Source organism: Mesoplodon mirus (assembly GCF_964341445.2).
Source record: "Mesoplodon mirus genome assembly, chromosome: 7".
NCBI classification, from domain to species: Eukaryota; Metazoa; Chordata; class Mammalia; order Artiodactyla; family Ziphiidae; genus Mesoplodon; species Mesoplodon mirus.
The window spans coordinates 90,385,466-90,413,233 of NC_138983.1; the positions used below are offsets into that span (position 1 = coordinate 90,385,466).

The window sequence follows — 27,768 nt, forward strand, 5'->3', positions numbered from 1 at the left end:
TCCAAAACCTGTCCAAATGCATATGGAGTTTTTACTTGACAATAGATATAATGTATTTATAACGGTATAGTCTGCCATGTTCATTTAAAGTTGTATCATTAGACTTTTCCTAATTGCTACATACTAGTAGTTAAAGTTTAACATTGCCTGTTTCTTCTCAGGGTTTCCAGAAAGGAAGCAAAACCACAGACTTGTCAACTGGTAATGCTTTATACCTTCTTTATGATAGTAGATTCTGGACTGTTACTTTTAAGATTATATATGGTACTAAAGTTTGGCTACATTTCCACTCTCTTTGATTTTAGATGTAAGCTATACTTTAGTAATATTGCTTAGTTTTAAGTGCAGATGTCTGTTAAAATGCCATTGTGATAACTAATATAGTATAGAGTATGAAACTGTCCTGAGAGATTAGCCTGTTAAGGAGGCTTACCAGAGGGCTCTTGGTGAATCCTAAGAGGGAATGTCGTGTTTGCTTAACATAAAATAGAGTGCAAAATCATCAAAGGTCTTATTTCATTACCACAGACTCAGAAATAAAGTACACTTTTTTGTTGTAAGTTTTCCTGTTGCTCCTTTAAAGGTGCCAAATGTCTGACACATAGGTTAGATCGCCTTATAACCTAAAGCTCCATGTGTTTAGTTTGCTGTCTTCCCATGTGGAACATGAGCAGTTCAAAGAAGAGGAAGCGCTTCTAGAATCATAGCTAGATTAGCTGTTTTAAACAAATTTGGTGCTAGGTTTGGTTGAATAGATAGGACTGCGTATTTGCAGAAAAGCTAGTTTTTATCTAGAAAAGTCTGAACTTGGTTCCACTGTGGACCTGATGATAGTCGTGGGGTAGCAACAAGAACAGTATAATTTTTGTTTTTAAAATCCCCATTTTCCTTTTAGTCAGAGAGTTTATAGATACTTCAAGTTCTGAAAGTGAAGCATAGAGTGAACCAGAACAAGTTTCTGGTTACAACAGACTACTTGCCACATTAAAGGATGTCTCCAAGGAAGATGAGGAGGAGGAAGAGGAAGAAGACAGTGTTCTAGATGAGACAGAAATGAATCTTGAAGATGGCGATAGTGACGTCATTGTGGAGGAAGAGATGGCAGTAGAGTCCACTGACATGCAGAAGAGTGAGTGTCTTTGATGTGGGTTTATCATCTTTGCAGGGACCACAGACAGATTGCCCCAGGGGCAGGGTGCCTTGTACCACAGAGCTGGGTGAAAGCACGTGGATTCAAAGCAGAGATTCTTAACATTGTTGGGCTCTGTGATATCTTCCAGAATCTGATGAAAACACAGGACCCTGTGGCCATAAAAATGCAGAAATGACATTTTTGCTTGTGATTTCCAGGATTTCATCAATCCTACTTCAAATTCCCCTGATTGGGAGGAAAGGGAACATAATTCTGTTTTTGTAATGGTCTCAATTTATGAAAGAGATTATTGTTCCTGCCTTAGAGGAACCAAGTTGAATGGAAGATAGACATAAAATATACAAAACTTTTCAAGCATCAAATCTGAATGGAACCGATAAATATAAGGTGTTAAAGAGATGCAAAGTGGTCACATGCTGCCAGGGTGAATGAGGGGAGGCTTCAGAGAAGAGCTGGGACTGAAAGCTTAAAGGGACTCTGTCTCGCTCAGACATCTAGGTGACTACTGTTTTTTAAATTATTATTAATTAATTTATTTTGGGCTGCATTGTGTCTTTGTTGCAGTGCGCCGGCTTCTCACTGTGGTGGCTTCTCTTGTTGTGGAGCATGGGCTCTAGGCACGTGGGCTTCGGTAGTTGTGGCACACGGGCTCAGTAGTTGTGGCTCACGGGCTCTAGAGCACAGGCTCTGTAGTTGTGGCGCACGGGCTTAGTTGCTCGGCGGCATGTGGGATCTCCCCAGACTAGGGCTTGAAACCACGTCCCCTGCATTAGCAGGCGAATTCTTAACCACTGTGCCACCAGGGAAGTCCCCATAGGTGACTTTTTTTTTTTTTTTTAATGGTTTGCTGTTTTTTTGTTTAATTAATTTATTTTTTGTTTTATTTTATTTTTGGCTGTGTTGGGTCTTCATTGCTGCACGTGGCCTTTCTCTAGTTGCAGGGAGCGGGGGCTACTCTTTGTTGCGGTGCGCGGGCTTCTCATGGCGGTGGCTTCTCTTGTTGCAGAGCATGGGCTCTAGGCACGCAGGCTCAGTAGTTGTGGCACTCGGGCTTAGTTGCTCCTCAGCATGTGGGATCTTCCCGGACCAGGGCTCGAACCCGTGTCCCCTGCATTGGCAGGCGGATTCTTAACCACTGCGCCACCAGGGAAGCCCACCCATAGGTGACTTTTTAATTTAACATTAAAATCAACTTTATTGAAGTATGAATTACATTCAACAAGGTGTACCCGTTCTAAGCATGTAATTTGATAAGTCTTGACAAATGTGTATATCTATATTGTCATCGCCAAAGTCAAGATACAGAACACTTCCAATACCTGCAAAAAGTTCCTTCTTGTCCTTTTACAGTCAGTTTCCCAGGCCTGGCATCAGGCAACCACTGACATGCTTTCTTTCACTATGTATTAGTGTTTCCTATTCTAGAAATTCATATGAATGGAAGCATACAACAAGTACCCTTTTGCACGTGGCTTCTTTGGCTCCTCATGTTGTTGTGACTCATCCGTGTAGCTCATATTAGTAATTCATTTCTTTTTATTACTGGAATAGTAGTCCGTTGTCTGAATATATCTGGGTAACTTTTTATATTCTATTATCTTAATGCCTCTTTGCCTTACTGTATTTTTTTCTATACTTTAAGGTGTCACACACCATTCTTAGTATTTTCATTCATCACTTGTACTCGGATAAAAAAATCGTTGCCTCAGACTTAGGGATTGTTTTAATTTTGTTGGTTTTCCAGTTTTCTTTCATGTTTTAGGTTTTTAAAAATGAAAAGTTTGGCTTTTTAAATTATAAAAGTAATATACATTTACTGTAAAAATTTAAGAGGGTAATATAGTTAACGTATATCTCCTCCACCCTGGGATGAACACCTTTAACATTTTATAGAACCTTCCAGACTACTTTTTTATGGATATATGAGTGAATATATATTTGTGTGTATGTGCATAATGGCCTCATACATTTCTGTAAGTTACTTTTTTCTTTAATAATATAACGTGTGTAACTGTGGGTTACTGCAGCTAGAACCCTGGTGTCCAAGCTCCCAGGCCAAATCTCCTTCTACTACATTACACTACCATGGGGAGGTTTAAAAAAGAAAGGGAAAGTATGAAGGGTGATTTTTCCATAAATTAAATCCACTTGAAAAGGCGCATTTGGAGAGTCAGAGAGTACTGATATTGTTAGAAAGAAGAAAGGTTGAAAAGCTGGTTAAATCTCATTCAAAAGAAATCCATATGTACCACATTGTAAAAAAGAGAAGGAAGACGGCATTCATGATTACTGGGCTGGCAGGGTAGGGGACAGTTGCATGCTGGGGGTGGCTCTCGTACTGGCTCTTCCACTCTTCACACTTGTGCTCGGCCAGGGCCAGGGACCGCTGAGGGAGATCAGAGGAGAGGGTGGTGCCTTGGGGGTTCCAGGGGGTTGTGCAGCTGGCTCCCTTGCCACCCAGACTGCCCCAGGGTTCCCAGCCCCAAGGATTATGGAGCATCCCCACACCTGTTTGCTCTGCAGTTGCTGTCCTGCACGCATTTTCTCCTCCAGCACTTTCTGCGGTGTCTCCTTGGCCTTCTGCTCATAGCTGTTTTTCTGGCCTTCCATCCGTAATAGCAACTTATTCATTCCCCAAGAAGTGTATTTCTGTAAATTTGAGGCAATTCAACAAATACACGTTGACCTACTGTGTGCTAAAGCCTGAGCCGGGATACAGAAATGAAAAGAAATTGGTCCTTGCCCACAGGGCAGAGATGTCAGTAATCTGGTGGACCTTCTTCCAGGCTGGAGGCAGGCAGGGAGAGTCCCTCAGGTGATGTGAGAGGTGAGTGGGGATAAAAAACTGCCCTGGGCATGCTGGGCATTCTCCCCTAGGCCTTCCACAGGCATTTGAAATCCGACATTTCCAAAGGGAAATCATCTTTCTAAACCTGCTCCTATCTCAGTGGCCAGCATCACCACCCACCCAGTCTCCCAAACCCTAAACCAGGGAATCATCCTTGATTTCTCTCTCACCTTCTTCAAGGAATCAGTTCATCATCAAGCTTTGTCAAGTCAGCGTCTTTAACGGCTCGTTCGTTACCTGTATCCTCTATCCCTACTGCCACCTCCTTAGTTCAGACCCTAGTGACACTATTATATGGATTATATAGAGACTATGTGTTATCTTCATGCCTTGCCTCCCTTCAAACCCTTTTCAGTCCTGCAGCTAGTCTAAAACTTACATCTGATCACATCACAACCTGCTGAAATCTCTCAGTGGTTCTCAGTGTTCTAAGAATCAGGTCCAAACCCCTTGGCATGGTTCCTACTTACAAGCCCAGACTTTCATCTCATGCTGCCTCCACGCAAGCTGAACTGCTTGTAGGTCCCCTAAGCACTGTGCTTTTCAGCCTCTGCCTTTGCCCATAAAGCTGCTTCTGCTTAGAGTATCGTGACCCACGCTTCTCACCTGGTTAACTTCTACCCATGTTCAAGATGCAGCCCTAGAATCATAAATTCTGATAAACTTGGCCAACCATACCTACCCCCCGACTCTTTATGGATTAGGCAGTTTTACTGGTGTTCACATAGTATCTGTATTTCTGATCTGTGGACTCATCTGTCTCCTTTAAGGGATTGTAAACTCCTTTGGGGCAGGGAGCATTTTTAAAAAAATAAAATTATTTTTGTAGGCTTGGGGATCTGAACAATAGTAAAGTCAAGTTTTAAAAATGAATACATTTGTATTTTTAGAATTTCTCCTGGCTTCAAGGTCAAAAAGAAAAAGACACAAGAGCAGCTTTGCAAATTCACTGGGGGTCTTGCCTTTCCAGTGCTTTTCATTCTTACGCCCTGTGATTTTTGGGAAAGCAGGAGCCTTTTACTGTCGATTCTGGGTTACCCAACTGGGTAAGAGATAGTCTAGATAATGCAGATTTAGAGTTCAATATCAAATCATTTCCATTTAGCTTTGGAGTCATCTGAAAATTTGGATTTAAATGTTGAGTGGGTCTTATGTTCTTGGAATTGTCATTAGAAACCAGATACAGGAGTTACTGGTTGAGATCATACATGGTTATGTCCAGGTTATTGGACTTAACCATGCTGGTCACTGACCAGCTTTATCCCCCTTTGAAAACGAGTAGACTGGCATTCTGGATTATATGTCAGTCTCTCATGAGGTTGGTTGGCATTACTGAAAAAATAAAAGTTGTGGATCCGCAAACCCATAGACTCTATAGGCTATGTTCCCCTGCAGAATTCTAACTACACGGCCACCTTATCTTCCTAACATCAAGTGGGAGCAGTCTGGCCGGTCCATCTCGTTCTCTTGATCTTGAGTCCTCTGCAAAAGACATCCCCCTTTTCTGCACCAGCACGTACGTCACAGCCCTGAAGAAAGTGTAGACATCTGAGATACGTTAACAGTGGGGGAGGGCTGATATCCCGTGAACAGACACATAAATGCCTGTTAGACCTGGAAATTGAAAACCAGAGAGGCGGGGCCCCACTGGTTTTGGCCCAGGCCACCAGCCCCTGGTGTTCCCAGCAAAATGTTCCCAATGTGGGAGTTTGAGGAAGCAGGGAAAGGCAGGTGGTGTGAGTTTATTAGGACTTGAGGCCCTCAGCCTCGCACTGAGGCCAGCTGAACCCCCAGAGCGTGCTTCCTGCCCTCCTATGGGCTGCTACTCCTAAAGGTACTTGGTTTCAACAGTTATTTGTGCATCAGATTAAAGACTGAAGGGAGAGGGAACAGCAAGCCTAAGTTCTTCATATCATACGCCACCTCCCTTTCTCTTCTTATTATATAAGCAATTCATGTGAAAAAAAAATAAGGCAAGCAAAACAAAACAAAATTACCTGAAGTCTTGCTATCCAAAAGTTACCATTAGTATTTTGGTGTATACTTGTTCCAGATTTTTCTTTATTTTCAACCCTTCATTAAGGCCATTGTAGTCTTGACAGATGCTGCTGGCACAAGCACTTGAGATGAGGCTCCTCTTTTTAAAATACTGTATTTGCATTTGGCTTAATTTGTCTCAGGCCCTGCCTTGCCTGGTCCCCAGCGTGGTGTTTTCTGCTGCAGTCTCTGTAAATTGGAGTTGGGGTGATGGGGCGGTCAGGCAGGGCTGTGTGTATCTGTGTCTGTATGAGGGAGGGCGGGCACACTTTCTAGTGTTTCTGGGCAACAAGCAGGCACGCACTGCAGTTTCCTATCCCTCAGGCCTGGGCTGTGGAGACGGGAAGTACCAGGAAGGGGTGGACGACCCCGACCCAGCTAAATGGAAGGCCCAGCTCCACTGTGCGCTCAACAAGAGCAGGGAATTCAACCTGATGTACGACGGCACCAAGGAGGTGCCCATGAACCCAGTGAAGATATATCAAGTGTGTGACATCCCCCAGCCCCAGGGCTCTATCATTAACCCAGGTGAGGCCCCAGCTGCTGGGGAGAAGGTGGACAGTGTGCCAGGTTCCGGGCTGGACCCTTAAAGCGATAGTCGACTTGAAAGTCGCCTCGCTTACAAAGTTGAAGACTGGTAAATAAAGCAAGAAATGCTGTCCCTAGAAAGAACCCAGAGAACAAAAGATATAAACTCAGCACAGTCTTCCTGCCCACCCAGTGGAACAGTAAAGCATTAGAAAGAAGAGGGGGTATTGAGTTCTATAAAAAATAACTTCTCTTGGGACTCAACACTGAGAAGAGAGGCCAGGTAGTTTAGAAGAAGGAGGGCTTAAAACTTAGAAGGTCTGAGTTATAAACCTCGGTCTTTCCATTTCACTACTTGTGGGACATTGAATCAAGTCATTCAACGTTTTGAGCCTCAGCTTCTTCCACTATAAAATCTGGGTTCTCATCTTTCCTGCGTATTTCAAAGGCTGTTCTAAGAATCAATTGCCATGACATTATGAAGGCTGTTAAGTTCTCTTTATAAATGATGGGTAAGTGATCATTTAATTTGTATGGTATTTTTCCTAGGAGAATACCACCTGATCCCTATATTTACTCAATGTTTAGCAAGTTCCGACTAAGAGCCAGATAATTTAGACTTGACCTCCAGTGCATCTAGTGAGGCTCTGCCATGAGGGAAGGGTCTGTCTTCACAGTAAGCTTATAAAGGAGAGAAGCTGTGCTCCTTGGGTCCTTAGAAGGGATGCGAATGTGTAGAAAGGGGTTTAGAGTAGGAATTAAAAGATTTCTAGGAGAAGGGAGTAGGGTCTGCAACTCCTGGATAGGGGAGGGGATGAGAGCTTGCACTGGGGCTCCGTAGGAGGAGCTGGGAGTGGGGTGAACACCCTTGGTTCCCACTCTTTGGCACTGAGGGTGCACACTGAACCCAAGGAACCTCTGTGCTGGCAGTGCCTAGCTTGAACAGTGGGTCAGCTGCAGGGATGACAGTGCAACGTGAGCGCCTCACTTTTGACCTTTGTGTGTGTGTGTGTGTGTGTGTTTCTCGGGTAGGATCCACTGGATCTGCTCCTTGGGATGAGAAAGATAATGATGTGGATGAAGAAGATGAGGAAGATGAGCTGGACCAGTCACAGCACCACGTTCCCATCCAGGACGCCTTCCCCTTCCTGAACATCAATGGTGAGTGGGGTGGGGGGTGGGACCGAGGCATGGAGAGGATGTAAGGGGCTTTGATTTTGCAACCGTTGACACCATATCCACCATTGCACTGGGAGCAGCGACCAGGCCCTGGGGCCAGGCTGCCAGTCTGTTAGCAAGTCGGAGTCATAGGCAAAGGAACTCCGTAGGCATAGTTATCCCAGTGGGGTGGCTTCTAGGCAGAGAGAGCATCTTCTGAATCTTATGTGATAATTCGGAGAAATTAAAAAATTAAATTCATTCTCAATCCCACATACAAATACACAAGCTGTTACAAATTTTGCTGATTTCCTTCAGGCCAAGTGCAGGGATCCTTTTCGTGAATTGTAGGCAAACTCTTCTGCTATTTCCCTCGGTACAAATTTTCTGTCACTGCCTTAACAGCCTCTGCTAAGGCTGTATCATGGGAAACTTGTGGCTCTACAGCTCTTAATACTAGGCTCTGATACAATTTCTCTACTAGAGACTTTTATCTTTTTTAAATTAATTAATTAATTAATTAATTTTTTGTGGTACGCGGGCCTCTCACTGTTGTGGCCTCTCCCATTGCGGAGCACAGGCTCTGGACGTGCAGGCTCGGCGGCCATGGCTCACGGGCCCAGCCGCTCCGCGGCATGTGGGATCTTCCCGGACCGGGGCACGAACCCGTGTCCCCTGCATCGGCAGGCGGACTCTCAACCACTGCGCCACCAGGGAAGCCCTATCTTGTTTTTAAATTGACTTTTTGAATTCAGCTTCCCAGGAAAGATGCGTTTAGAGGTTGGAGGGTCCCTGTGAGACAGAGCAGATACTGCACCTCCCATTGCACGTTCTGAGGACGCTCAAGCACAAGGTGAAGTGCTCTTCCACAGCATCTTCCCTTGAACTTTTCACTGACGTGCTCGTAGTCATATGACGTGCATTCAGTTGAGTAGCTTTTCACTACTTTTCTAAGTTCCATCTGGCTGCTAGGGTCAAATGAGATACTTTTGCCACCTAGAAAATTTAGTATATCCAGATGATTCCTGTAGGATTTTGGAGTCCCCTTCCCTAGGTGATGCCCCTTCTTTTGAGAATGAGGAAATGACTCTTACCTGTCTACTTGCCCTCCTTCACTTACCCTGTCATTTATAACCTTGCAAGCAAGTGATGAGTCAAGACAACGATCATAGAGCTCTCTCAGGTTAATACTGCCACAGCTACATTCCCACTTGGTGCAATTTTAAGATTTGGACATTTGGAAATGTGAGATCCTTTCCCAAATCTTTGGCTCACTCATTCTGTTATTCTCACCCCTTAAAAGGATACAACCCATTTCCAGGATCATGATTTCCCTTTTTTTTTTTTTTCATGTTTTTTTAAAGCTAATATTGTGTGTCCTTACGTTATGGGGCACCTTGGATCCTTTATGGAAACATGTGAACATATATTAAAAATAAAAAAGTAAAATGTGGCCCTACAGCCACAGCGGGATTTCATTGCCCTGAGAGAGGAGTTGGGGCGCATCAGTGACTTCCACGAAGCCTATACTTTCAAACAGGCTCCGGGCCAGCCAGTTTCCGGCTTAAGCAAGGAGAATGTTCCAGCGGTAACCAACAAGGAGAACCTGGCGACGCCGGTCTCGACTCCATTCCTGGAGCCGACCCTGGGGAGCGACGGCTCTGCGGTCACTTTCGGGAAAACCCAAGAGGATCCCAAACCATTTTGCGTGGGCAGTGCCCCACCGAGTGTGGACGTCACCCCCACCTACACCAAAGACGGAGCTGACGAGGCAGGATCAACCGATGGCAAAGTTCTGAAACCAAAGCCATCTAAGCTGGCAAAGAGAATCGCAAACTCCGCTGGTTACGTGGGTGCCCGGTTCAAGTGTGTCGCTACCGGACTGTACGCAGACTCCAGTCAGCTCGGCCGGGAGCAGCGGGCATTGCAGGTGAGCCCCCGCCACCCGAATTTCAGGAGCCTGACCAGTTGTCAGGTTTTTTTAATGTGTGAAGAGGAGGGGGCCGGGGGTATGATAGGGCAGGACACCGGGCTGATTTGGTTAATGAAGCTTAGGATAATTTAAATGTTTGAAATGTGTCCAGTAAGGGGACGTAAGTGGATACTTGAAGTTATTCTGTATATTTTAAGCGAACTCCACTCGAATGCTGATAACGGAAGTTTTAATTATTGCGAAGGATGTCTAAAAGACTGCGTGACGTTTACCTATCAGTCGCTTTGATTTCTCTGCCGTTACTGTACGTTAACAAATATACCTAAAAGCGCTGCTCAGAATGCCTTACGTGATACTTGGTGGAGGTGTGTAGCGGCCGCATGTCTGTGAGATTCGTGCAATTTTGTTTTTCCACCAAAAAACAAACAAACAAAAACAAAAACACAAACCTTGCTTAAAGGGATAGAGTATGTATTTAACTTGCTAGTGAATGATAGATGTTGTATAGGAATTTCCTTAAGGTATTTTACTTTTAATTAAAAGACAAATAAAGCCAAATTGTTTTGCAATGTTAAGAAAAAAATTGGTTCGTGCTTATAAAAATGGATGAAGTTATCTAAATGATCCATTGAGTGCCCATTTTAATGACATAGATGGAAGGATTACAAGAGGACAGTATTTTATGTCTACCCGCTGCTTACTGTGAGGTCAGTTCTTCAAATTTTTATTACTAGAATCTTCCATAAACCTTTTGAGTTAAATTTCATTTCCAAATATACAAAGGGAAGTTTGTGGGCCATGGTCGTCTTTATTCATTGTGCATTTGTTTTCTTTTCTGTTGTGTTTTTGTTTCGCTTTCTTTGCGTTGTATTTTTGTTTTGTTTTATTTACCTTCGAAAGAGAATGTCTGTCTGTATGCCACAGTGTATGTATGGCTATACATACACACCACATATATCTCTACATACATAGGGCTTTACGAATAAAGAGTGTGTGACTAGTTACACATAGACACTCTTACGTTTTTATCGTTCAATTTTAAAATATCTCAGTTGTATCATAAATTGTGGTTGGTTTTGGGCAAACTTTTCTTTGCAGATACTTTCCTTTAAGGTAAGGGCAGTGAAATAGCTTTGGTGGTAAGGTGTGTCTTTTTTCCATCTCCGTTCTCTTTGTAGCGTGCAGTGATGCGCTTCTCAGAGTTGGAGATGAAAGAGCGAGAAGGTGGCCACCCGACGACCAAAGACTCCGAGGTGCGCAAATTCAGCCCCGCTGACTGGGAAAGGCTGAAAGGAAGTCAGGACAAAAAGCCAAAGTCGGTCGCCCTGGAGGAGGCCATTGCCGACCAGAACGACAGTGAGAGATGTAAGTGAACCCAGGCGGCTCGCGTGTGGTACCATGTCGGTGGGAACGGGGCGGTTCCGCTCCCAGTGCCGAGGGAGGTGAGAGGAAACAATACGCTTCCGACGGCCCAGCGTCTGGGTGCTGGCTGTTCGGAGAACGGGCTGCTCTGGCCACCCTTCCCAGCTGTGGATTGCAAGGCTGGTTGTCCTTTTGAGCGTTGCGGCATCCATGAGTGAAGCACCTATGAAATGCTGTTTCCTGGCACGCATCTCCTTTTTCCGGAGCAATGCTAGTCCTGTAGTTGGTAATAGTCTGATACAGTAGAGCAGAGGAATGGCGGTGCAAGACCTCCAGCGTAGCAGGTATGTGTTCTGTTTTGTAGCAGGTACGGATACGGGTTTTTGGTAGCAGTGGAATGACACTTGCAGCCAGAGCCAGACCCTCCAGAGTGACAGTCTCCTATGGGAGGGAGTGGAGAGTACTCGGATTCTCCCTCCAAAGGCAGAGGTTTCGTTCAAATGAGATGAGGGCTGATGAAGGCACCAGAAAGATGAGCATAATTATTTTCTGTGGCAGGCTTGTTTGCAGTCATTAGGAGTTGACAGCACGCTCCAAGGGCGTGGGATCAACGAGGGCGTTCTTCCTACCAGACGGGGTGTATTATGTTTTGGAGGCCAAATTGGAGAGAAAGCTAGTGTTTGCCTCGAGTCACACTCTGCGGTCCCATCAGCTGCTCCCCCACTGGGGTTGACTTCGGGCTTTGCCCTCGAGACTTCCTGGGCTAATGAGATGTGTTGGCAGCAAGTGGAGGTCTTTCTCCCGCTTTCTTCAGTGTGCGTGCTTGTGGCCTGTGGCCTGCAGCCTGCTCCGGACCCCAGAAACCTCACCGGTGATGGTGAGTGAGGGCACCTAGGTGAACGTCGAGGACAGGGTGGGCGTGAAATCCTCCTGAGACGGGACAGTCGGGGGTGGTGGGCACGTTTGGGAGGCCCAGGCCCTTGGACCCAGTCGTAGGGTCGGCGTTCGCCCGCACGCTTAGGTCGTGGGTGCCTGATGCAGTTCGGGAAAATTGTGGTCAGCAACAGCGTGTGCTTCTCTGTGCTGCTTGGAGCACTGCCCTGCCCCAGCTCATCTTTGGGGTCAGACAAAGGCCTGTGGCCAGGGTTCTGGGTAAGCCACACCGGGACCGGTTTGTCCTACGTGGCTCCCGTAGAAGGGGATTTCTGGGGCTAGTCAGTGGCGGCCTTACCCGAGGGATGGGGCTCTTGATGTGCCTGGAGTAGACGATTCCGAGCTCCTCCCCCTCGGGATTGGAATGAAAAACGGAGGGTCCAGGCCACCCTGGAGTGAAGCAGCAAGAAGGCCTCCCTCCTTGCCTGTGCTCACAGCTGACACGCAGCCCTTACTCTCCTGAGTGGCCTCATAACTCAGCTCTTGGGGAAGTTTCTCAGAGAGACGTGGTAAAAGTGGGCAAGGCCAAGTTCACGGGGATGCACTTTTCTGAGGAGGGGACCTGCCTGTTCTGGGTGGACGGTGAGGGAGGCTGGAGGAAGGGAGTGGGCAGTTAACCTGCCTCGAGTCTTCTCGCCCTTTTCTCCAGCAACGTGGCCAAACCCAGGGTGGCCGCTGCCCTTCACGTCTCAGTGGCCTCACCCGCCCTTCTTCCCAGAGACGTTTGTGTGCGTCCTTCCCAGTCTTTCCTGCTGAGCTTGGAGACGAGAACTCGGTGTGGCTGATGGGGAGCAGGGCCTGAGCCCCAGATGATTCCGAAAGCCCCCTCCCCCCACCGCCTGCCTCCAATCTCAGACCGACCGACGGGTCTCTTCCTGGAGCACCCGGGACATGGCCCAGTGAGCCATGAATCGCCACCATGGGAGGGCAGGAGAAGGGTTGGGGAAGGTGAGGGGCTCCGTTTGAAAGATTGGGGCAATGGAGGTGGGTTCCCCACCCACCCTCTGTCTTGTAGAGACGTGGGGTTTGTAACTAGCTGGTCAGGAAAGGTCACCTGAAGGGGCCACTGTTCTTACCACGGCCTCCACATCCAAGGCACAGCAGGTGTTCATTCCATTCGGCTGGATATGAACGGGCCTTCTTGTTCTTGGGCCATCATGTCTTGAGCTGATACGGGCTCAGGTCCTTCTCATGGGTGTCGGTGTGGCCGAGAGCCGAGCTGTGAGCACATGGGAGCTGGGGCGGGGATTTGGGGCGGGCAGGGGTCACAGAGAGGGTCCAGGATGCCTTCAAGATGCCTTCCCCCTTCTGAGGCAGCCCCTACCCATGGAGGGCCCAGGAGCTTCCAAGGTGGTGGGTGCTGTTTGCGTGGCCCTGGTTGTCCTGGTGCGGGTGCATCTTGTTGCTAGGGGCTTGTTTAAAAAAGAAATTAACTTGAAAACACAGTGGCCGAGATACTCATTTATTCTTTATGATCACATGGGTGGCTGAGTGAAATTTTTATTTTGGAAGTTCACCAAATGAGTTTGGAGGTTCCTCAGACTTGGAAGTTCATCACTAGGAACCCTCAGTGGCATTTGAAGATGGGGCGGGGCAAGGAGGCATTGGTCCCTTCCTTCTCAAACTTGGAGTAACCATCTCCCTTGCCAACCACTTGGCTGGGACAGGCCTAGGACCTGCTCAGTGGCAGTGCCTGGCCAGGAGCTGGAGGAAGCCTCAGTCGAGGGGCTTCATGAAACTTCTTTGCTCAGGGAACTTCTCTTCCAGCTGAGCACCTGCACGTTTGTAAACTACTTTGGAACAGAGATCCCCTGCACTCCTTCTGTAGCGGGTGTAACTTTGAACAAGGTTAGCCCTGACTGGAGGTGCTATAGTTAAGCTACAGAGAAGGGGATTCTAATCCTGGGGAGCCTTCCAGCGACTCAGAACCCTCTCACCTTGTTTAGGCCTCACTGGGCATGGCTCAACAGTGGTGAGGGTGCTTTGCTGCCACAGTGACTTGTAAATGTTGCTGTGCTGATGCTTCTGTGAGGTGATGCTATGGTGCAACCATAATGCATTTGGGATATATGTGCTGTGAGTCATAGGACCATGCTGCAGGGACCACGTTCACATCTTGCTTAGACTGGGTGACCAAGGGCACATGGCTTCCCACTTTTAGAAGGGCCAAAAGTAGCAATGATGGCAAAGCCTGATGGTTAGGATCCCCGTGTATCTATTTATCTCCCCATCTCCTTTGCCCTCAAGGGTCATCCTCCTGTGGGTCGTGGTTAGAACAGTCTTTGAGAAGCTCCAAGTGACACGGAGCCTCTACCCCATAGCTGGTGGCCATGGGCATCTTGGGCAGTCGGGGTGGGTGTCCTTCAGGGTTATTACTGGCCTGGGTAAGGTCACACTAGCATAAGGTCTTGGGGGGCCTTAGCTGAGGGGAATTGAGATCTTTGCCCTAAAAGGCTCCGGGGTTGGGGGAAGGGTGGATGGACCTAGTTTGGAAAAAGAAACTTTCAAATTGGACATGGGGGTTCTTAAGGTAGCCCTTCCATTCCTTCATGGATCCCCTCCCACGGAGCTTTTAGGGAAGGCTGATTGGACCAGATTGGACCCGAGAAGTCCAATGGTGTAACCAGCAGGGCTCACCTCTTAAAATTTCCTACATTTCAGGCCTGAGATTCAGGCTGGTCTGAAAGTCTTGGCATCTTTTGGTTAAAGGGATTTTTCCAGCCTTTCTCTGTGCTGAGCCCGGCCCGTGATTATGAAGCCCACCCCTGGAGGGAGGCTAGCAGTAACATTCCCACTTTACAAGTGAGGGGGGCCGAGTTGTAAAGTGGCGCCATTCCTGCCCGAGTGTTTAAGAGGGTCACAGAGCAGCCGGAGTGAGAGCTGCAGCACGCCGTCTTCACCGGGCCTGCGGTAGCCTGGGCTGCATCACCCGTAAGCACAGGCCAGGAGTTTGGGGCAGGAGACCCTCGCGGTTGGGGTGATTCCACCATTCCGGCAAGAGTAGATGGGGATCTGCCCCACCTTGGGATACCCTTGGAGAAAAGCTAAGTGTGTTCCACCATTGAGAACACAGGCCAGGCTAGCCCAGGCCAGGGTGAGGTTCATCCCCACAACTGGCTGCCATTAAATGCTGGGAATGCCCCCAAGAGAGGCTGATCAGGGGACCAGCCGGCTGGGCAGAAGTGGGAGTGATACTTGAAGTGGTCTAGGGAGAGGAGGAGAAATGCGAGCAGCATGTGAGAGGTGTGTCCATGATTTCATCTAGAAAAACGGGCTGTGGGAGCTTAGCTCAGGTGTTAACGAAATACCAAACTCATACACCCACCCCCACCCCCGGCCGGTGATGGACACAGGGTCATCTTCGGGGAACTCTTTAACAGCACAGTGATCATTATGGAATTCTTTGTGTGTTAGAAACAATGTGACTAGCAAAGCAGTTGAACTGTTTCTTTGGCTAGAGCAAAAGTGAGGAGTGATGTTAGGCTGGGGTGATTGGAGGAAAAGCCCCAAGTGGATGCTAGATTGAGCAGGGGGGCAGGAGGAACACTGGCGGAGCTGGGGTGTGAGCAGTTCAGCCCTGCCCGCCGCACCCCCCCCCACCCCACCCCCATGAAGGGGGTTGGAGTCTTGTCTTTGAAATGTCCTTAGATGCTTGTTGCCTGGGAAGGAAGGCGTGGAGACGTGCCAGGTGGGTGACTGGTGTCACTGAGGGCCTTCTTCCTAGACAGGAAATAGGAGCAGCCCCTCGATGGCAGTGAAATGCTTTTCCCCCCACGGGTGTGGAAAGAGGACAGACGGACTTGTAGCAATCTGGTTGAGTTCTTTGAAATTGCCCTTGACCCTTGTGTGTGCACCAGGAAGCCTTTCCTTTCCCTTTGCCAGGCTCCTCTTGCCTTGGTCTCCCCAGCTTCCCAGCCTCCCACCATTCTTTCCCTACCCTTTTTCTTCACCCTCGCCCCTGCTGACCCAAGTGAACATTGGTGCTATGTCTGTGTAGATGGCAGTTGGGGGCTATTTGGTCTCTTGATGACATCAGCCTTTTTTGTTGACTAGCAGCTGTTTCCATAGTCATTTGTAGCTCTGCCCTGATTGGTTGGATCTTACTGTGAGGTCACTCACCCCCCTTTAAAAGTAAGCCACCTTGGAGAGTTAAGCAGTTAGGGAGTGATCTCACATGCCTATAGACGGATGGTGTAGATGCCTCACCTTGACCCTTGAAGGATGGATTGTGAGTGGACTACGCGCCTCATTTTCTGCTTTCTTTGCTGGTTGTGTTCAGCTGTCCTTCCTTTGGGACGTCTTTCTGAGGGTTTTGTGCTTCCGGCGTGTGAGGCCCCTGGTCTCCAAAGGGGGGCGGTCTGTTGGTAGCAGATTGCCTTGGACATGGGGGTCCTGCCTGCTCCTGGTGACCTTTGTTCCCTCCTTTCCGGGTTGTCTCCCCTCCCCTAGGGGAGTGTTATGATGGAAGCAAAGCTGACCGCTTTGAAGCCCCAGAAGACAGTGATCTTCCTGAGGACATGGACACGGAGCCCCCCAGAGAGTCCCCCGCCGACCAGGCGGCCCCGGACGCATCACGCAGCCCCACCCTCCGGCTGAACAGAAAGCGCAAGGTGTCTGGCGATAGGAACCACACTGAGACCACTGGGCTCCCGGAGGACTCTCTGCTGAAAGCCAAGCGGAGACGGGTCTCCAGAGGTGAGCTTGGTTTGGCTTCGGGCCCGCAGGGCACCCTACGGAAGTCCTGGAGCGGAGCAGTGGAAAGTTCCAGTCCCACCCTGGAGCCCTGGGGGGAGCCACTCACACCTCCCCACCCCCCACCCCCATCCCACCCCCCACCCCCCCAAAGCCAGGTGCAGGGGCTGGAGCCCAAAGGTGGCCAAAGGCAAATAGGCCCCCTCCCGAGACTTGGTGACAAGTTCCAGCCAACACAGTGACCACACCCGTCCCCTCCCCCACCCCTGTTAGTGATGTGTAAGACAGTTTGTTCCCCACCCCCACCCCTGCCCCGGGGGGCTTCTTCATTAATTTGTAGTTACTTCTCCATTAGCTGACTGGCCTGAGAGGGAAATGGCAAACAGTTCCTCTAACCACTTAGAAGAGCCACATTATAGTGAGCTGACCAACCTGAGGTGTGCATTGAATTAACAGGGCTCCATCCCAGAAAGCAGCGCCGCTTGCTGCACCTTAGAGAACGGGGGGAGCAGAGAGCAAACCTGGCCGGCAGGGCAGGACGGAAGTGACCCAGGCGGTTCAGCCTGCGGTCACCCCCCAGGGCAATAGCATCTCCGAAGAGAAACCTGGCAGGAAAAGGGCAGAGGCCAAAAGCAACAGCAGCTGGTTGGAGGAGTCCCTTAAATGCAGTGACAATGAACAAGGTACGCACGGGGCGGGGGGCGCTCCTGGAGGGTGGATCACTCGCCCTCTGTGGGAAACGGCCCTGGAGGGGACCTGAGCGCCATCCAAGTTGACAAGAGTAGCGTGTGGCGAGCGGGGAGTTTTCTTCATGAGGTCCTTTCAGCCTGCACACTTCCTTATGGAATGGACAGTGAGGCGGGAGCTCGACTTCCTGGGCTGCTCCTCATCACCCAGCCCGCGGCTGGGCAGGAAGGGAAGTCTTGGGTGACCCCGGGCGCTTGTCAGTGCCCTCATTCCAGCCTCAGGCTGTCCCCAGTCGCCCTGTCCCGAGCACCCAGGCCCCCCACGGGTGGGGACGGGAGCGCAAGAAGGGCTGGCTTCTGCCCTCTCTTGCGGCCCTTTGAAGCGACTTGCCATTTGGCGTTTCGTGGGTTAGCCTATTTGCCGGTTGAATGTGGGATGATTAAAATATTAGTGCTTTGAAAACATAATTGGTATATCTTTAAAAACTGAAGCTGCTCCAACGATCAGTGCTAACAATGGGCTTTTCTTTCCTCACCGGCTACAACTGTGTAACGCCCGCTGCTTCTCCCCCTGACAGATGTGCTGTGCACGGACGGAGAAATGGATCGGCAGCCTTCGCCCCTGCCGCAGAAATACACCGACAACAGCGAGAAACCATCCGCGAAGCGACCGTGCAAAACCAAGCATTTGATCCCTCAGGAGCCCAGGCGGGGCTTGCCGCTGCCAGGGGACTCCTACGTGGACAATGCGGATGGCAAGGTACCTCTTGCCCCTGGCTCTCCCCCGCTCCCTGGGCCTGTGCAGGCACATCCCGCCTGCTTACTTCTCTGCTTCTGGGGACAAAGCTTTCCTTTTCCTGAACCCCTCCCCACAAAACGTCCCTGCCCCTTCCTAGGGGACCTGTCTCCTGGGTGGTGGTGAAGTTTCCAGCTAGTAAAAATGCAACCCCTTCCTCGCGCCCCGCCTCCCTCAGACAGAGAGGAGGAAAAGTGCTTTCCTCCACTCAGGTTTGTAACTCAGGGAGGAGGCGAACCAGGCGGGTGTTGGAAGGACAGCCTGAAATGTGTGCGCTGCCTGGTTTCGTGATAGGTGACCGTCCGGAGATTTTGAAAGCGGCCTGAGCCCAGTTCCGACTATGATCTTTCGCCGGCCGAGCAGGACCAGAAGCCCTTGGACCGTTTGCAGCAATTGTTACCAGCTTCCCAGGCCTCGCAGCTGACATGCTCAAGCTCCCCTCCAGAGACCACCCAGTCCCGCCCGATGCCACCGGAAGCGCGGAGACTTATTGTCAATAAGAACGCGGGCGAGACCCTCCTACAGCAGGCCTCCCGGCTTGGCTACGAGGTGAGCATCCTTGTGGGTGCCCCGGATCAGGATCCGCCGGCTGCTGCTCCTTGGGTGGGGGACACACTGGCTGGGGATGGGGGGCGGGTCTCAGAGCCCAGCCCCCTCCACGTGGCGGGCTGGGCTGGGTGTTCCAGCAGGGTGTTTGCGTTGGCCCCGCTCACACTGCGGGCTCTTTGGTGGCTTGTTCAGTCGTGGTGTGAAAAGAAAGGCAGGCCTCTCTGATGTTCCGTTCCCGTTCAGGCAGGTAGGCTGCTTCGGCCAGTCCGGCTCACTTATCTCTGATATAAAATCTGACCTAACCCAGGGCTTGGCGACCAGGGGAATTTTAATGAGCCTTTTGGATTCTGAATAGCAAGAAGGAGAGTAGTTATTAGCTCTACTAACTTGTGCTGTTTGGGGCAGAGTGATGCCCCTGTGGGGTAGCGGGTGGGACGTGTCTGTGCAGAGTAGGGGTGGGAGTAGGGCAGACCTGAGCAGTCTCTTTCTGAGAGGGCACGGGAGCCGAGGGCTGATGGGCGGGGAGCAGGGGTTGAGCCTTGCACAAAACTCCCTGTCCACACTGCTGTATCCCAACCCAGCACGGCTGATGACAGTGACAGCCTCTGTTGCTAGAGCAACATAGAAAGAGAGCTGATATCTGCCTAAGCCCGTGTGATCTGTAGTAACTCCTTTCACCCTTTTAACATCTTCACTTGGGAGTAACGAGTACTAGCCCACTCTCGGATGAGGAAACTGAGCCTCAGAGGGGTTAGCTGATCCCCGTACAGGTAGCAATCCAGCAGTGCTCCACAGCCCACCACGCTCCTCAGCAAGACTGGCTCACACTGGAATTGCCCTTTTTACAGTTCAAAACCTCTGTGAGACAGATGCCTCTCCATGCCCTGTGCAGTTCCCCCACCATACTTGTCAGTAGCAATTGTGATGTGATAGCCCACAGGGCAAAGGCATTTTTCTGTGCTGGCATCAGCCCTCTGGGAGTTGAATGGTGACAGTAAAACGCGGTTCAGCAGGCTGAGCGTGGAGGTGTGGCTGAGCACTGGGGTGGCAGGACCCAGGCTGGCCCGGAGCCCTGGCGCCCACACCCTCAGCCAGCTCTGTGCCCCTGTCCCCCGTCTCCCGTCGTGTCCCCCCACCCCGGTCCATAGTGCCGTGAGCCCTTGGAAGTGTGCCTGCCTTGGCCCTAAGACATGACTGTGGGTGGGAAGTTGGAAGCACTAGGGCTATGCTTAGTTTGGGGGTGTTTTGTTGTTGTTGTGGGTTGAATGTGCTCTTGTGTATATCTACACGTCTCTTGGAGACCTCTCCATTAGCTAGAGAGCACTTTGTGGTAGTTAGCGCAGTTACTTGCAGGTGAAGTCCAAGGAGCACCCAGTTGGTTTCCCAAGAGCTGAGAGCGGGCGCCTAGGAGGACAGAGCAGATGTTGCACATAGTGTTGAGCTAGACCCCCCGTGGTTGAGAAAATAGTCTCCTTGCTTCCAGCAAACGCTGGAGGTGGGGGGGAGACCCCTAACCCCAACTTTTGGGTTAGGGTTGAGAAAGTAGACTCCCGCTTCCAGCAAATGCTGGAGATGGGGGTGGCGGGGTGCTGCTGCACCCGCCGTGGAGGGCGGGGCTCCGAGCCCCACCTGTGAACTTGGCATCATTTCCAGCAGCCTCCCTTTGGGACCAGAGACGTCAAAAGACCCTCGTTGGTCCTCTAAGACAGTTTCCATTTTGGTTTGGTGGCTCTGAGGCCTGGACCAAGGGGCACTTGATCCATACTTTTTTAGGCTACCTGGCCTTTGATTGCACAGGAAGCCTTGGGAATGTTTACGGTGGGATTTGTTTTTTTCTTCAAATGTAAATTTCAATATGTAGATTCCACAGATCACCAGTGTTGATGCTGAACATTGTGACAAGTAGATGAACGCTTTCAACTTTGAATCCAACTTTCTGGGATTTCTCTGGGCAGAATTTTAAATGTTGGGATGATGGCCCAGTTGGGAGATGTGGCAGCTTAAACCTTTTAAAATTGAAGGACAGTTTGCTTAACCAGATAAGGGTGTGGTTTGGGAGGGTTTTCCTGAAGTTTTGTCTTTAGCATTCTTGGTTATTTTCTTCTGCTTAGCCAAAGATACCATGTGCAGTACAAAGGCTGTCTGAGCTTTATGTCATTATAATGTGGTTCTGGAAGTTTAGAAACACACTCTGGCTTCAGATCCGCGTTAAATAGATCACTTGGCCAAAGATCTCAAACCTTTCCCTCCTGGGAAAAAGGCTTCTATTTCTTAGGCTAAAACGCCAGTGTGCAACCACATGCTTGTGCCTTTAGTGGTGATGGTTAAATTTTCTATGAATTGAATAAGTCATGTTTTTTAAAAAGTTAATGAGGCATTTAATTAACTTACAACGTCGGGCTTATGGCCTTTATGGTTACATTTTGCGGGTAATGGCATTCGGCTTATAGCCGCTGAACAGAGAGCTGTCCGACAAAAGCAGTTTGACTTTGCTCGGGAATGGCTGGGCTGCCCTTCGGACACTCCCGTTTATTTCTAGCGGAGAAAATAAACCAAGGAATGTGTTGCGTGGACAGACTCGCCCCGCCTCTTCACCTTTCAGTTAGAGAAAGTGTCGGTGGCGATGGTTGCCATCCATTTAGAGGCCATCACCCTCCTAGCTAGGAGAGTGTAGTTAGCCCACTTGATCCCCAACAGAGAAGGCCTGTGGGATGCTCGTCACAGCTGGATTGCATCCCTCTAACTGGGGCCCTCTTGGGCCTTTTGAATCTTCCCAGCTGACCAGGTACCAAAGGCCTGAGTTATAGGTCTAGTACTTCATGTTAATTGAACTTGGGGTTTAATATCTCTGGGCCTCAGTTTCCAAGTGTTGAATGAGGATAGTACTACCTTCCTTTCCTGCTATCTCTTGGGTTCCTGTGGGTGACAGAAGACGTCCTCATCTGGGGGAATGGGAAGCACTGTGTAAATAGTGGGATCAACGTGGTTGAGTTAGGACAGCCCGTGGCAAAAAGTCTGACCTGGCCGTGGGGCTACTGCTGCCTTTGCTGCCATCTTCCAGGAGAAGAGAGTTGACTTACCCACCAGCTTGGACGGCCTTTCATTTCTAGGTACCCTTGAATCTGCCCTAGTAGTGATGAAGGTTTCCAGGCGAAGGCCATGATTGTCACAGCAAATAAACCCTGGGTTGAGTAAATTGATGTGTGCACAGCAGTTGGTGGCCTTCAGAACTGATCCCAGAGCCACGTGACAGGGCCTCTCCCTGGCTGGGGCACACAACTCATTAGCTTGCAGCTGTCCACTCAAGTCTGGCTAGTGAGGGCCTGCTAAAAGAGCAGCAGCTTCATGCGGTATCCTGGATACCAGGGCTCGGGGCAGGTGGCCTGGGAGCCCAGAGGATTGTGGGCTTTCTGGCAGGTTGGGATGTAAACAGAGAAACGCATTCGTGGGCGTGCCTTTTCTCTTCCTCCTCTTGTTTTGGAAGGGAGCTGCTGCAGTGACCCGAAGTAACAGGGCACTGATGGCCAGGTTTACCAGCATGCCCCATTGGGTTCACGTGGTAAGCAAATGGAACATTCTAGTTCTCTCCCAAGTGAGTGGTCACCTTTGATTGGCGTGTCCTCCAAAGGGCATAAAAGGTTTTACAGAACCCATCTTGCACTTATGGGCGGCTAGAATGACGCCCTTTTTGGGTTTAACAGATGAGTTACCTGAGAGATGTCACAAGGAGGCCTGTTCTGACCCCATCGCATCCCCCCTTACCCTGCAGACCATGTGTTGGGCCACATGCACGTTCTGCCTACTCCCAGCTCTCAGAACCTGCCGGCTCTCTGCTGGGCACGACTTACCCAGTATAAACAGTATAACGTGTTTTCTGGTGGCAAATGCTTTCAATGTGTCTGAAAACTTTCTTAAGGTAATAAAACATTGAATAAGTTCCTGCTCTGCTTACTGGGAGTGGTTCATATTAATATTTTAACAAGCCAAAGAAAGAAGGTTAATAACAGTGATTCTAATGCACAGTGTTGACACAGAACATCTCTGGGGGGGGTGGGTTGTGAACGTTTTATTTGATTCTTGAAATGTGGAGGTTGCAGCGTGGTGTATCAGGTTCCTGTCATTAACTTGAGTAAATATGAGAATATTAAGACTGATTCTGCCCCGAGAGGGTGGAGTGAGGCAAAATAGAGGGTGGGGTTATTGGAGGCATTTTGGGTCATTCCTCGAGGATGGAGGGAGAGAGCTTCTCTTTAACTCTACTTAACGTACAGACAAGAGCATCTGAGGCCCAGGTTCTGATTTGGGGTCTTAACAAGGGGCGCGAGGATGTAGCTGACCTGCGTGTCCCTGCTTCTCTAAGCTGGGGAATGTTCTCTGGCTGATTTAAGCTCTCTTTAAGTGTTGGTCATCCATACTTTTATCTAAACTTGTGTTATCGTCCACTGCCACTGACCGAACAGACCCATCAAGTGAGAATGGTCTGTGCTTGGCAATGTGTCATCTAAGATGTTAGCAGCCGTGACACCTCTGTACTGGTCACGTCGGCCCCTGGGCTGAGGGCTTTCATCGTTATCCGAATGCGTCCTCTCAGCAGCCCTGTGGAAGCTTGGAGAAGTTCAAGGGTAACTTGCCCATGGCCAGGCCACTGGTGCAGCAGAGCCTTAGACAACACTGTCTGCATCTCCAAGCCCTTCTCACGCACTCTCGCCCCCCAGCAGGATGCCTGCCTCCTGCCCGCGCCATGGTGGGCTTTTGGCCCCAAGGATGTATGCTTTTGAAAGTGGGCACCGCCAAGCTATGGGGAGGTCACCCTTACAAGGTTCACTGTATGGTGGTCTGATGGTATCTCCTCTCCTCTCCTCTCCCCGTAGGAAGTGGTCTTGTACTGCCTGGAGAACAAGATTTGTGATGTGAACCACCGCGACAACGCGGGTTACTGTGCCCTGCACGAGGCTTGTGCAAGAGGTTGGCTCAACATCGTACGACACCTCCTTGAATATGGCGCCGATGTCAACTGCAGTGCCCAGGATGGAACCGGGTCAGTGGCGGTCTTGCGCTCTTGGCCTGGCCCTGTTGGGGCATAGGCAGTGGTTCTCAGGGTGTGCGGGGAACCCCAGAAGGAAAGATGGAGAGTGAGTGCCATGTAAGCACACTGGTGGCGGAGTCCTCTAGAATGGAATCGGACAGATCTCTCTGGCAAATTTACATAGAACTTTAAAACTCTGTGACGCTCTTATGGACAGAAGTCCCTGAAAATGTTGAGCCTGCATGAATAATCAGGGGTGTTCTCTTTTAAGACCCTGGACTCTTCACCAGCGTCTGTTGAATCTCAATCTTGAACATATATGTGAGTTGAAAGTTGCAGGAGTACAGACAGGTCCAGTGGCAACTGGCTTGATAGGATCTGCCGTGTCCACCCACATCCCCGGGCCTGGCCCCCACTCTGTCCTTGACCTCGGTTTATTGGCCAGAGGCCCAGGTCTGAGTCAGCCCAAGCATCTTCCCGGTTGTACCTGGGATGCCACCACGAGGCAGGGCACTGGGGCTTTCCTGACAGTCATAAAATGAGCAAAACCGTAAGGTATTTGGTGGTTCGTGGTTTCCAAATAGCATCCTTTCTGGATGGGACTGCGGACAGTGTTCCTGACCCCAGCGGACACGGGCAGGAGGACTCTGTATCCTCCTGAGAACTCGCCCTGCCTGTCGACTGCTTCTGGGCGAGAGGGTTGATCACTCATCTCCAAGTTGGTTTCAGGAGAGGTTCCACTTTGCCCCTAGTTTCTTTTATAAACTGCACTTTTTGGGTTTTGTTTGTAATGGTGTAACAATGGCTTCTCGATTCTGCTTCCTTGATGCTGGGGTTCTTCCCCCCACCCCGCCGTATGTTACCTTCTTACAGTCTGTCACTATTTAAGTTCATTGGAAACGTTTTCATCGTTGTCTGAGTTCCTCCTTGGGCCATGCATTAAGAGAGATTTGCATTGAAGAATTAGGCCTGAGATGGTCCCTTCACCTGTCCCGTAAAGGGTTATGTGTTGAAATAACAGAGTAATTTGTCGCAGCGACCGTAAACTCACCTCCTCAGTGAAATAGCGCGCCTATGAGGCTTGGCCGCACACGCTCGATTTTGCCCCGTGTCCTTAGAAGCAAGCGTCGCGTGCACAGGTGTAATCCCCCGCACCTCTCCTAGGCCTCTCCACGATGCTGTCAAGAATGATCATCTCGAAATTGTCCGCTTGCTCCTCTCCTACGGTGCCGATCCTACCCTGGCTACGTACTCAGGTAGAACCATCAAGAAAGTGAACCACAGCGAACTTCTGGAGAAGTTCTTAACAGGTACGGCAGAGGTCAAGACACGGTCTTGTTCAAGCATCTAGACGGTGACTTCACAGCCTTTCACCTGGGTTCCCCCTACCCCCACCCCCCGTTTACTCTAAGTGACCCTTTACTGGGAAAAGCGGCCCAACGTTAGTCTGTCAAGGAAGAGATACATACTTTGAGCTTTGCAAGGTGGGGGGCTGGAAAACTCTTAGCTAGCCAGGCTAGCTTTTGTTTGGCAGGCTGGGGCGGTGAGGCGGGCAGTCCCTCAGGAAGGCGGGTGGACGCGTGGGGAGGTTTCAGTCAGATACCTGGAGGCGTGTGCAGTGGGACTTGTCAGGAGGTGACACCAGCCCCAGCGTGAGATGTTCCCGAACTCCAGCAGCATTTGCCTCTTACCAGCAGGCGTTATCTTGTTTCTGTTTCTCTCTCTCTCTCTCCCCCTCTCTCTGCAGACTGTTTAAATAACCTGCAGGTCCTGACGACGGTAACCCCGGTTGCTCTTCAGAGTTCTCTGGCAGCTGTGTGTGTGGTGAGCAGCCTTGTTCGTTTCAGTTGGGCTTGTGGGGGTGGGGGTGGGGGTGGTGCTGTGAGCAGGACTTGCTTGGGAAAGAATTTTTCCAGGGTCCTTTTTGGCGAACAGCTGGAATCTTGCTCCAGCTTACTGACCTCTCTCTTGTTTGCCCCCCCGGTTAGAACCAGATGATGAAAGTGGTTACGATGTTTTAGCAAATCCCCCAGGACCGGAGGACCAGGATGACAGCAACGAGGCCTATGGTGACCTATTGGAATCTGAATTTTCCGAAGACCCCCTTTTGCCGTGTTATAACGTCCAGGTGTCCGTCGCTCAGGGGTGAGCGTGGCCAGCGTGTGGTCGAGAGCCAGCCCAGCTGCTCTGTGGGGTGGCAGGAGTTAGAAATCCCCTTCAGCAGATGAGGGTGGCTGGGTTGGGGGGTGAGTGAATTCCTCACCAAGTGTCCACCGACCTCACATAATGCAGTGGAACTTTTCCAGAAAAGTTTGGGGGGTGGGAGGGCTCCCCAGCCAACTGCCCTCATTGGAACACACCCCTAGAGCCCAAAGGACACGGGAGTCAGCGACTGCAATTGCACAGTTTCAGTCAGTAAACTCTTGGGGAAGGGATCCTCCCCAAACGGCTACCATAGGGGCCTTCCAAGGCGCGTGAGGTCCACGGGACGATACTGATGTGTACCCTCTTCTCGTATAAGATTAGAGAAAGCCGTATGTGGCACCTGGGATCTTATGTGTCTTCAGATTTGCTTAGATCGAGTCTTGTCCCCACGGTCGGGCCACTGTGCCCCATGACCAACCCTTCGGAGTGAACACATCAGGAGACCTTGCTCTGCTGTGTGTTGACCCCGTTGCTTAAGGAGTAGCATCCCCCTTGGACTCTGAGGCTGGGAACGTGTCTGCCTTTGTGGTGACATTCTATTTGGGATAGAGATCATAAAGCATGGCAGGGTATCAGGAAGGATTTTACCACCTCCCTTCTCGAAAAATCCTCACTCCCGGCAGCAGTGAGGGGCGGCTTGGAGGTGTGGGAAAGGAAAGGAAAGCCAGGTGACCTCGAGTGTTTCTCATGCTCTCTCCGTGAGGGCCGGAGGAGAGGAGAGGTCAAAGAGGTGTTTGCCATCTCCATTGGGTTGGCATACAGACTGGTTTTCCCCAGTGACTAGAACGGGGTACACTTACTTGGAGAGGGGTGACCTGAGTTGTGGCCAGAGCCAAGGCAGCACTGGGGTGGCCTGCAACGAGGCTCGTTCAGGGGCGCTGCTCCTGCTTTTGTCTAAGTTGGCTGATCCGCCCTAGGTGGTCTCTTAACACATGCACATGAGTCCAGAGTTCCCCCGCTAGAAGTAGATCTTCCGGGCTTCCCTGGTGGCACAGTGGTTAAGAATCCGCCTGCCAGTGCAGGGGACACAGGTTCGAGCCCTGGTCGGGGAAGATCCCACATGCCACGGAGCAACTAAGCCCGTGCGCAGCAACAGGCCCAACGCAGCCAAAAATAAATAAATAAATAAAATTAAAAAAAAAAAAAGAAGAAGTAGATCTTCTAAGGACAGTGAGAAGTGGGGTGGGGGTGGGGTAATCAAAGTGGAAGTAGCAGGCCCTTTCACCGCCAGGAGACGGGTAGTTCATAGTTGGGAGCGCCTCTAATTTTGCCGGAAACTCAAACCACTGTCCTTTCTCTGGTGTAGGCCTCATAACTGGCTGTTGCTCTCAGACCTGCTCAAGAAACTGCAAATGTCCTCCTGCATATTCCGCTGCAATTTCCCAAATGTGGAAATTGTCACCATCGCGGAGGCCGAGATCTACCGGCAAGTGTCAGCAAGTCTCTTATTCTCTTGCCCCAAGGACCTAGAGTCCTTTAATCCAGAAAGTAAGGAGCTCTTAGATCTGGTGGAGTTCATGAACGAGCTTCAGACTCTGCTGGGCTCATCCGTGGAGTGGATCCTCCCCAGAGACCTGGACTCAGACGACGACTGGTGAGCTCGCCGGGGCCCGCCGTGTACAGTGTGTCATGGTGTTAATCCTTGTGCATATGTGTCCTAATACGACTATTTCTGTAAAGAAAGGACACTATGAGACACGACTCCAGTCGGAAGGACTTCAAAACATGTTTTTTTCTTTTTAAAATTTTAAGTCAGTTTTTATGAAGTTGTTAATAAAGTTTCTTTACTTTTCAATGTACACATGCTTTGGAATATGTTTGTTTTTACTCGGAACAATTGTTTCTTTTCTTTTTTAAGGAGG

The 27,768-nt window shown here is 50.0% G+C and overlaps 1 protein-coding gene and 2 pseudogenes across 3 annotated transcripts in view; all 3 read left to right on the forward strand.

The window, feature by feature from the left end:
* On the forward strand, positions 1-9,259 carry LOC309807670 (interferon regulatory factor 6-like). Its single transcript, XM_082627519.1, has 4 exons — positions 1-1,129; positions 6,363-6,566; positions 7,599-7,727; positions 9,089-9,259. The coding sequence occupies exons 1-4, from the start codon at positions 1,054-1,056 to the stop codon at positions 9,169-9,171; spliced, it is 492 nt and encodes a 163-aa protein (XP_082483645.1). The 5' UTR covers positions 1-1,053; the 3' UTR covers positions 9,172-9,259.
* The window catches only part of LOC309808866 (centrosomal protein of 78 kDa-like), a 1,034,926-nt pseudogene that overhangs the window by 976,940 nt on the left and 30,218 nt on the right, over positions 1-27,768 (forward strand). The gene's annotated exons all lie outside the window — the stretch shown is intronic.
* Positions 9,175-27,735, forward strand: LOC309808049 (BCL-6 corepressor-like; annotated as a pseudogene). Its single transcript has 12 exons — positions 9,175-9,654; positions 10,311-10,364; positions 10,836-11,022; positions 16,402-16,647; positions 17,000-17,376; positions 17,839-18,090; positions 18,421-18,675; positions 23,547-23,713; positions 24,866-25,011; positions 25,449-25,525; positions 25,690-25,846; positions 27,213-27,735. The product of its transcript is annotated as a BCL-6 corepressor-like (transcript).